Source organism: Triticum dicoccoides, chromosome 4A, assembly GCF_002162155.2.
Source record: "Triticum dicoccoides isolate Atlit2015 ecotype Zavitan chromosome 4A, WEW_v2.0, whole genome shotgun sequence".
NCBI lineage: Eukaryota > Viridiplantae > Streptophyta > Magnoliopsida > Poales > Poaceae > Triticum > Triticum dicoccoides.
Genome location: NC_041386.1, coordinates 669,971,193 through 669,981,410, shown reverse-complemented (window position 1 = coordinate 669,981,410; position 10,218 = coordinate 669,971,193). Strand labels below are relative to the sequence as shown.

The following is a 10,218-nucleotide window of genomic DNA, read 5'->3' as shown; positions in this document are numbered from 1 at the left end:
GCCCCCCTACTGGCTCCGCCCGCGCGGGGAAGGACCTACGACGGCCGGCGCTGCTCGGGACGCTTGCGGTTCTCGTCGGATCCCAGAAGAGATCGACCAGATTTGTAAACGGAAAGGGGAGTAGCATCTGAGACCAACTATGATCGGAAAACGTTCCAGCAGGCCGCAGCGTCTTATCCCAACACCAGCTTTTTTTCGTATGAGACGGCTTGCGTGCTGAACTCATTGTGTAAGTGTCCGTATCCTAGTCGTTTTGTGTCCTGGTTGGTTTCGTATTGGTTATAGAGTCCAAGTAGGATTTGTTAGCTCGTGCTAGAGTGGACCTAGTAGCTAAGGTCTTGCTTGATCACTCAAAAGAAATGGCAATTGGGCGAGAGACACCCGATGCAAAAAAAAATTGTGCGGGAAGCACACGGTGCGGAACGAGAAATTGGGCCGGAAAAACCCGCCCAATTAGGAGGAAATTGGGCCGGAAAAACCCGCCCAATTCATGTTGAGGATCATAGGGGAATCACAAGGCACAAGAAATTAGGAGGAAATTTTGGGGTGGAAAAAACATGGTGCGAGAAATTGGGCTGTAAACTTTAGATACGGGAAGGTTTTTTCTTTCGGTCAGAAAACACAAGGCACGAGAAACTAGTTAATAACACCATATGGCACTAGCGAAAATGACACATAAAGAATTTCCTGGTAAACCGATAATAATTGATTTTCAGTCACGGCCCAGAAATAAAAATTGGGCATTTTTCTCAAGTTCGCAGCGGCAATTTAGCCATCTGGTTAAATTTTGTGTGGGGTTTGATCTGCTCATACCTCCTTAACATATTTCAGCTGGGTTCATTCACCGTCTTTGTAGAGCTCGTAAAGCCGAACATGAGATGTAGTATTGCCAAAGAAGGAGATGGTGTTGCGGCAATGACTTGTCGGGCTATGAGATGAAGACTATGTGGCGATGGTACATATTAGCTCCTTAAGTTTTAACCAACTCCAATGCTGGATTTTGACCCAGCTTTCCAAAGTCCGACGAGATTCTGCCGCCTTCTTTCGTCACCAACAATGAACTGCTATGAAATAATTGACACTGGCATTGCACAACCTTGCTCTTCTCTCCCTGGGGAACAATCAGTGTTGTGCGCCACCATCCATTGCTGACGGCCGCAGTCGTACCCCACACAGGTAACTTCGTTGTGGAAGGCATGTGTTTAGGGGAGAGGCAAGGAGAGGGAGAGGCTAGGGGCATGGTGGGAGGTGAGCTGGAGGACAGAAGTCACGTCCATCGGCTGGTGTTCGACAATGAGATGGTCAGCAGAAACAAAGGTAAAAAGGGAAAGTAGCTTGGCAAAATTAGCACAAAATCACCTCCTGCCAAAGCCACTTAGATTGATTTTGGGCCCGTTGTGAAAGATTAGACAACATATGGTTTTGTAAAAAGAAAACTCAAACATGTTATTTTGCGGAACCCGGGCTGCAAAACCACACAACTATAAGACTTTTTTTACACTGTCATGTACTACAGAAACGTCCTATAAAAAGTTACTCAGAGGTTACTGTCATGGAGTATATATAATCCAGGGACGTAAAAGTTTAGATCGTAGTTCACAGCAACATCCGTCGAAAACAGCATAGCAACTTCATCGACCTAGCAACGCACGCAACAATATACTGTAATTCGCAGCATAAAAATATTCAAGGCCTGCACAATCTTAAACTGATAAGGCCTACTAGTAGATTTTATTTGAAAGCATATTGCAAAAATCCAACAGCCCTTTCATGCGTTCAATTCACCAACAGTCTAAAAATGGCATGTTGGTGACAATACAAAGTATAGTGATCCACAGCTATCGCTCTCACTGTCCTCAACAGAAGTTTGAGCTCAAGACAAATCTTCCGAGAAGTTGACAGCCAGGTCCCAGTAGTGTGCAACTTTAGAATCTAAAAACACCTTCTTGGCAGCAGCCTCACTCTGGCACTTACGCACACCGAACCACCTGGGAAAGGCAGGCTTCACCACACTACCTTGCCATACTAATGCACAGCTATTCACCGGCTTGTCTGGTTCCTCGTCGGCATCATTATCCTCGTCGCCAACTGCAGCAGCCCAGTCAATCCTGTTAAGCATCAGGTTATTGTACCTCTTGATCGACTTCACCCCTCCTTCCACAACCACAACACTTATACCATCCGTGATAACTGCAGCGCCAGTCAACCGGTTGTCTCGGGCATTCGCGTCCACTTTAAAGCGTGTCTGACTGTGTGACAGGTCTCTGACTCTGTACACACAAACAGTGAAACAGTCTACTGTGTCAGGATCATCAAAAAGCTTCCTCTCCTTTTTCTCGCGGCGCTCAGATGGCGTGAGTTTGCGGGCAATGTTGCGGTCGACGTGAGCCTGCTCACGCTCTGCAGCAGCCATTCGTATTTCCATCTCCATGCGTGTCGGGTCCTGTGTAGCTTGTGCACCAAGTACTTTCATAAGGTTGCTCATCTTGACCTTGGGCTTTGGTGGCTCCAAGAGGCCTTGCCTAATCATTTCTTGCCTATCTTTTTCCGTAGCGAGGCGCCTCTGTGTTCTATACTTCCTCTGTTCATTGTTAGTAAGCTTAAGTGGCTGAGGCGGTGGTGTCATGGGCTTAGCCGGTGGTTCCAATGGCTCTGGATGTTGCACGTAGATGGTGATCTTATCCATATTAAGCTTTTCCAAGGAGATGTCCTCGTACGTGGCAGATATCAGGATTTTTGAGTCCCTGGAAAGAAATAAAATAGGCATAGTAAGTAGCTGTATACTGATAAAGGAGAGCTACAAACAATCAACAGAGTGAGGTAGCAGCAAACCATGGCTCAATATCCGGAATCTCTTCCTTCTGCTTCTGCATCGGAGGCCTTCCACCAGGAGCAATTTCAATTAGCTTTGGGTTCATGTCAACTCTCACCTTTGCCTCGGCAGAATGAGCTTGATTTACTTTATGCTCTTTGGCTTGTGCTTCACCAAATTGATTCTGCACAATCAAATCAAACTATTAAGTTTAGGTACCAAAGGGACAATAAACTAAAACATGACTGCAATTAATATATTCAAAAAAAGGTTAATCCTTACAGACCTTAATCCTCTGCAATTCAGCCTCCCTCGAAAGTTTGCCTTCCTCAATAAACTGGAATCCTGGCCTTTTAGGACGAAGGAGCTTGGTTGGGTTGATGCCCATCCTTTCATCAAAATGAACAGTGGATTTTGCAAGCGACTCCAAGTCTGGTTTGATAATCTGGAATGCATCCTTCTTCTGCTTGTTAATGTTGACCTAGCAAAGGATGAACCAAAAGTAGTTAGTTAATGTACAGAACTATATATCAGCCTGAAATATATGTTAAGTCTCAGAAGAAGTTTACCTTCAGAGTACTCAGGTTGCTTGGCTTGGTCATGCTGATAACATTTCCATGCTCATCGATTTCCCTACCTTGAGCATCAAGACGGAGAACAGGGGCCTTGGCAGGTCTTTGAGGAACATTCAGTCCACTGGATGTACCAGGGAGCATGTTGATAGAAGGTGCAAACTGTGGATCCTGGCGAAATCCCCTCTTAGTAGCAATCTCTTGTGAAGGAATCTGTGTATCAGGAATAGCAGTACCAAGTTAATTAAGCTGTGTGGGGAAACATGAGCTTAGAATGGTTACAAAAGTATAAAAAGAACAATGAAGCAAAGGACTAGCAGTAATAATAGCTGTATTGTCTTACCACAGGTACTCTCTTGAGTTTTTCTGATAATTCCTTCTTCAGTTGCAAAGCCTTTTTAGCTTTCGCTAAAGCATCAAGACTTAAGTTGCTACTTCTGCCAGCAGATGAATTTGCAGTTCCATCTGCACTAGATTTTCCGGTAACTTCGTCAGACCTAATACTAACTCCCCCATTTTCAATGGTGGCAGTGATCGAATATACCTTTGAAGGAACAGGGTCAGCAGATGGCACCACAACAGCAGGTGCAGAATTGAGAGCACCACCCTGCAAAATATAATTAAGACGCAAAGTCAGCATATGAATGGAATCAATTAACGATGAACCTGACATGAACGTTTTAATTAAAGAGAAGACGAACTGTAGACCCTCGTATATTTCACTAAATAAGCATCATATTCACCAGCAATGTAAATATCATCTTCAACAGCAAACCTTTCCTCACAGTTTTTACAAACAGAAAGTAGTAGGACAGGTATATCACTAAATGTATAATTATGAGTTCGTCATCAAATCAAATTGGTACTCAAACTCAAGCATATCAGGAATCACTTCGCAAATTTCAGAAACATAAATCACATCACTATAAAGCATGAACAGTAGTATAAGAAAACAAACAGTAGTGGATGCTTACATTAGGCGCTGCGCCGCGCTGTGGATCTCCATTTGCACCTGACTCTCGCCGTGGCCTTTCCTCCTTCCGCGGAGGCGGATCCACTGAGGCCCTAGGTCGCTTCCCCCCTTCCCGGCAGGGCTCGCTGCTGTCGTGGTCCTTGCGTTTCCGTGACGGCGGCGGCAGCGGCTCGCGGTCGGCCGAATCGCGGCGCCTCACGGAATCCCGAGGCTTGTGGTGGTGGTGGTGATGTCCGTCGCTGCCGGGGCGGCGGCGTCGGTGGCGGTCCTCATCGCGGTGGCGGTTGCGATCCATGGATTCAGACGGGCGGATCCGCGGATGGGAGGGAGATTGGGGCGCGGCGGTGGTTAGCGCGTGGGGCGTTTGCGTGGGGGATGATGTGGACTCTATTTACAGACCTCCAAATAACATAATCTAAATTGAGTCAAGCTCTGGACGTTCAAAATCCCATAGTACGACCACAAATTAGAGGACCTCTAGAGGGGCCTAGATGTCTGCCACATCGGGCTCTGACAATCTAGACCCACCCAAACCGTTATCCGGAGTCTGTGTTTTTTCGTACTCTGCTGCCCTCCTCCGCTCTCGGAGTCCGCCGCTACCACCGCAATCCTCCAGACCGTAGGCCTTACCCGACCTCAGTCACTCCATCCAGCAGCCTCTTTGTCAAGGCTGCCGCTGCCACCACATATTTTTGCCGACGTCCTCCATGGCGGGCACCATGCACAATAAGTGTTTGGTAAAAAAAAACAATACAAGATACTTACATTAAGCATTGTCCGTAGTCCTTGGCCTTTCATCGTTCCTCAAAGGTGGCTACACTAAGGCCTTAGGTCGCTTCCTTCCTTCCTGGACGCACTCGTCGCGGTCGTGGGCCTTCCATTTCTATGACGACAGCGGTGGCAGCGACTCACGTACATGGTTGTCGCATCGGTGGCGGTCCTCGCCGCAGTCGTGGATGGTGTGGCGGTCCTCGTCATGGTCGTGGCGGGAAGATCATTCGCGGTCCACCCGGAAAAAAAAATCATTTGCGGTCTGAGGGGGAGGGACCGGGGTTAGGGTTGGAGACGAGTTTCAGATGGTCAGATGGGAGCAACGCGTCAGAGATTGGGGTGTGGCGGTGCTAGGGGCGACCGTCTAGCGACGCTAATTGGCATGCGGGACGACCTACCTCCATATACGAGTGCTATGGAGGCGTGTAGGTAGATGATGACTACCATCCGGAGACGGAAAAACCCCAAGCTGGTTAAAAGCAACCCGCCGAACCCGGGTTCCAATTAGGAATACAAATCCAAACTAGATGCGTTTGGATTGTATATTTTTTAAGTGCATCTCCAATGCAAACGCTCAAATCTATATTTGGATTTGCTGCTTCAAACACTTTTTACATCTCCAACTCAGCATTTTAAATTTGACTGAACCAGTTTGAACGGTCGAAATCATGCAGTGGGATCCCAAATCAGAAAAGGTCTAGGAAAGTCCGGACTCAATCAATCCGCCCGAAGCCTGGGTTTTTCACACTCAGTCCCTCCTTTGCACTCTCTCTCCGCTCTCAGAGCCCGCAACTACTGCCTCAACCCCAGACACCGCCTAAGCCTTGCCGGACCTTTGCCGCTCCACCCAGCTGCCTTACCGTCAGTGTTGCCGCCGCATCCCCCCGAGTCCGCATGTCGCCCAGGTACCATTTGCCCCTAGCGATGTCATCCATGGCGTGCGCCTTGGACGACAAGTGTTTGGTGGAAGTCATAACACATTTGTTTATGTTTTCGTTGTTTACTTTGAAGCAAATGTGATGGATTCAAACAAGGGGTACTTCTATGCCGAGCTCATGGATTCCTCTTCATTGGATGATGACCAAGATGACGCCAGACGGCGATAATAATGATGATTCTTGATGATGGTGATGCATACTGCAAAGTGCCCGCCTGGCTTCGTCTGTCGTCGCACCATAGACCGCATTGTGTCATGCTCGACGAGCTCCTCCTTATCCACCATGTATGTCTCCAAAGGCGGTGAGGAGCTCAATGCATCCCCAAGAGCTGAACTGGGTCGCTGGTAGCGGGGTGAGCAACAACAACAATGCCACCTTGCTCATGGGCGACGTACAGAATACCAACTCAGCTGACAGGCATAAACGAAATTTTCCCTGGTGCCATTTCATTCTTTGGCCTTTTGCCGGTGCGATCACCGTCCTTCTTAGTTCTCACGATCATTAGCCGGCTACGTATTATTCTCATCATCGTCATCCTTCTCAAGACGGATGAGGAGGATCTCAGGGTGGTGGTGCCAACTCCACCTGACAATTCTATGTGACCATCAAGCCATGCATGGGTCACTTGTATCGATCAAGCAAAAGAGGGTTGGTCACAGATACTATTACATATGAATTCCGCAGCAGAAGGGTGCAGAGGCACTCCAGTACAACTTTCTACAACTATGGATGATAAGGCGCTTGAGACTGTGCTAGTTTCAGAAATAGAAGTCGTGTGCTACATCCTACAGGCGGCAACTACGACATAATCACACAATCTTCTTTACATGGAGTGCCAAACGCTGTCATGAGCGACTCCTTAGCAATTGCAGGAAATAAAGGAAAAATACACTAGCTCGGAGTCTGGAACTTCTTACGAAAAAACCAGCACCCGCCCTACGTTTCACCAACAGTGAGATGATCATTTTGCCCTCTGAGTCGTCACTCACATTATGATTATGCCGAACCAAAACTAAAATTGAAGATAACCAAGCAGAATGACAGTTTTCGAAACATCATGCACCATGTTACTAGCCAAATTAATCCATCAACACACTATGTTTAGTAGTTCACAGTAATGATATATATAAACTCCTAACATAATCATGTGCCAATCAATCTACCATTACGAGTTAGGAAAATGCAAGTGCTTCATAATTCGGGCAAATTCTTTCGGGAAAGCAGAAAGCACTTCTCTTGAAGAGTATAATGGAAAGAGCCTGGTTTATTTATTGGTAGAATCATTGTGGCCTTGTATCGAACCTTTACAGTTAACTTTAGGGCCTCATTTTAAGGCCAGGCGACAACCATCTTTCTAAAAGAAAACTAGAATCATGGCGTCAAAGTAGAAACTGACTATAAAAGAGAAACGTGCAAGTTCTAAATAAAATCCATGCACTACGCAATTGCGATAGATGAATACATGGCATACTGATTCCATAATCTCTCTCTAAATCAAAGTATTACAAAAACAAAACAAAAATAACTACTCCATGTGTCCTATAATATAAAATGTTATTTTACAACTAATGTACTCATATATACCCCCTTCGTTCCAAAATAGATGACCCAACTATGCACTAACTTATAAAGTTAGTGCATAGTTGGGTCATCTATTTTGGAACGGAGGGAGTAGGTTGTAATAACATTTTGTGTTATGGGAGTAAGGGAGTACTTACCGAATGATCAAAAGCTTGTCCAGGCACAGATAATTATTCTGCTTATTCGAGAACTAAGAGTATAAATATCCAGGAGAGGTCCACGTTTGAATCCTAATCTTAATCTTTCTCTAAAACAAACTAATAACTAATAGATATTTCCCTACATAGAAAAAACAAGAACCCGAAGATTATTTGATACTGCTTCCAAGTTCCAATACGGTGAGCTAGAAATGAGCATAAACAAAAACAAGGACCCCACGACTAGGGTTTCATTATTTAGACTATTTGCAGCCCAAATGTACTACTATGTGAAGTGATATAGAAGATGCCCAGTTACGCAGGGGGTGTACGGAAATGATCCTTGTATGCGAGCGCCACGTGAGTAATCTGCTAGCTGTGGTGTGCCCAGATACTGAAATTTTGAGCTGTTCAAATGAAAAGCCACTGCAACTGGCCGTCTATATGATGCCAACGCCAAGAAAACAACTTCTTTGTAGGGATGAAACCCAAGAAAGGAGACATAGGTGTGGGAATAATGATAAGAAGAATCTTCAATATTCACAATGTTATCATCGTCGGAGTCCCAGTCCAAATTTTCCCTCCTTATGTTTCTATTGTTGCCATTCACATCATCATCGTCGTCTGAAATCCAAGTTTTTCCAATTACCTCCATATAATCTGGCTGGCACAATGGTAGAGTTGCATTTCCCAGATCAATATGTTTCTTTGACACCCAATCTAGCCGTCCACTTGATTCCATGAGAGTCCAAACCTGAAGTCGACATCCATCATGAACTGTTGCAAAGTACACACCATTTTCCGATTTCCCAACATAAGAGTGCACGTGAATGCTCTCCTCGTTATTTATGGGTGTTTTGATTACTCGGTACTTCCCATTCGAGAAAGATAACCTATAGAAATGTCCATTTATTCAAAAATAACATTAGAAACATTCTCCAAGATATATATAGAAAATTAGTGCTAGAAATTAAAAGTGATTTTGCAGAGATGAACTAGTGCTAGAAAACTAGAGTACCTCACAACAAACACACCGTAAAAGTGCACGTAGAGCGATCCTCGCCAATACACACTGCGGCTACCCGTCTGGTGGCTCCATGACATGGATAATGGATCTAATAGATCTAGTCGCGCATCAGCCATCGTCTCCGGAGCTTCTGCTTCACGAACAAACGATCTCTTCTTCCACTGCCTTGTGCTGGATGAGAACACATCTAACGTCCAGATGGATGGTGGCCAACGGATGAAATCCTCTTCTAACTCATCGTGTGGGTTCAGTACCACCTTCTCGAGCTCGCGCGGCACTGAGAACACCTGATAGTGCAGCGATTCAGCAGGGTCAAACACAAGGTAGGCGTCACAGCCGTCGTCCTCCCACGGAAGATCTTCCCAGCGCCTGGTGGCGGGGTTGATCACGCAGAGGGTCCTTCGGTCGCGGTGCAGCAGGAGGCCGCCGCAGTGATCGACCAGCCCTGTAGAGCTGCCGCCGTAGGAAGGCAGGAAGCTGAGATCGCTATCGATCCGCGTCGAGGAGGGGCTGGCGAAGAAACGCGGTCGCGGGCGCGCGCGGTCGCCGTAGTTGAAGAAGAGGCCGCGCACGGCGTGCGGGAGCATCTTGCGGAGCAGCAGGCGACGGCCGTCGACGATGGCGCACCACGCCTTGCGCACGCAGCGGGACACGGCGAGGTCGCGCGGCGGCAGGCGGCGGAGGATTTGGGCGAGCGCGTCGTCCGGCAGGGATTCCGTCTTGTCATCCATGGCTGCCGCGCGGGGGCCGGCCTTAGTCCTTAGATTGCGGCTCGTTCTGTTTGAGAGAGATGAAGAGGAAGGCTGCCGCCGCTGTGTGTTTGTATATGGAGATAATAAGTACATAAGTGCGGCCCGTCTAAGGTATTTCACAAAATAATTCACATTAATATTTTCAATCGTCTTACTAGCTAGTAGATGTGTTCATGGAGGATCCCTGCGCATGTTTTGCAAAAACACCCTTCCCGCTCCAGCGACGTATCCCGTTCGTGCCATGGGAGTCCTAACATTGTAACCATCTTTCGTCTCCTCTCCTCCCTCTCCCCTTTCTTTGTGCGTGGTTGGGGCGAAGCCTGTGCGGCGTCGCCGGTGGCAGGGCATCTCTCCCTCATGTGCTGGTCATTGGCGGTGCAGGCAGATCAATCGGGTGTAAGTGCCGCGCGTGATGGCATGATCCACGAGTGTGTCGTGGCGGCGACAAAGTGTACACTTCGCAGCATCGCGGGGGCGCGGTGGTGCCCTTGGGTACGGTGACAGGGCGGGCTCGTAGAGGTAGTGTTGGTTGGGTGCGGCCTTGGCCCAGATTCGGCTGTGGTTGGCACGTGTTGGCCACCTCTCGGTGGCGTAGGGCTCACGCGCGTTTGGGGGTGGTGTTTTTCTATTAGTGGCATGCATCAGGTGGTGGTAA

The 10,218-nt window shown here is 47.3% G+C and overlaps 2 protein-coding genes across 2 annotated transcripts; both read right to left on the bottom strand.

The window, feature by feature from the left end:
- Nucleotides 1-1,703: 1,703 nt before the first annotated feature.
- On the bottom strand, nucleotides 1,704-4,713 carry LOC119287869 (protein RDM16-like). The gene is made up of 7 exons (XM_037567498.1): nucleotides 4,359-4,713; nucleotides 3,929-3,991; nucleotides 3,728-3,849; nucleotides 3,382-3,597; nucleotides 3,099-3,293; nucleotides 2,833-2,996; nucleotides 1,704-2,744 (listed from the first exon to the last, which is right to left on the bottom strand). The coding sequence occupies exons 4-7, from the start codon at nucleotides 3,526-3,528 to the stop codon at nucleotides 1,874-1,876; spliced, it is 1,377 nt and encodes a 458-aa protein (XP_037423395.1). The 5' UTR covers nucleotides 3,529-3,597; nucleotides 3,728-3,849; nucleotides 3,929-3,991; nucleotides 4,359-4,713; the 3' UTR covers nucleotides 1,704-1,873.
- A 3,150-nt stretch (nucleotides 4,714-7,863) lies between these two features.
- On the bottom strand, nucleotides 7,864-9,542 carry LOC119284029. Its single transcript, XM_037563332.1, has 2 exons — nucleotides 8,803-9,542; nucleotides 7,864-8,677 (listed from the first exon to the last, which is right to left on the bottom strand). Exons 1-2 carry the CDS (start codon nucleotides 9,540-9,542, stop codon nucleotides 8,071-8,073), a joined length of 1,347 nt encoding a protein of 448 aa, XP_037419229.1. The 3' UTR covers nucleotides 7,864-8,070.
- Between the last annotated feature and the right edge of the window lie 676 nt (nucleotides 9,543-10,218).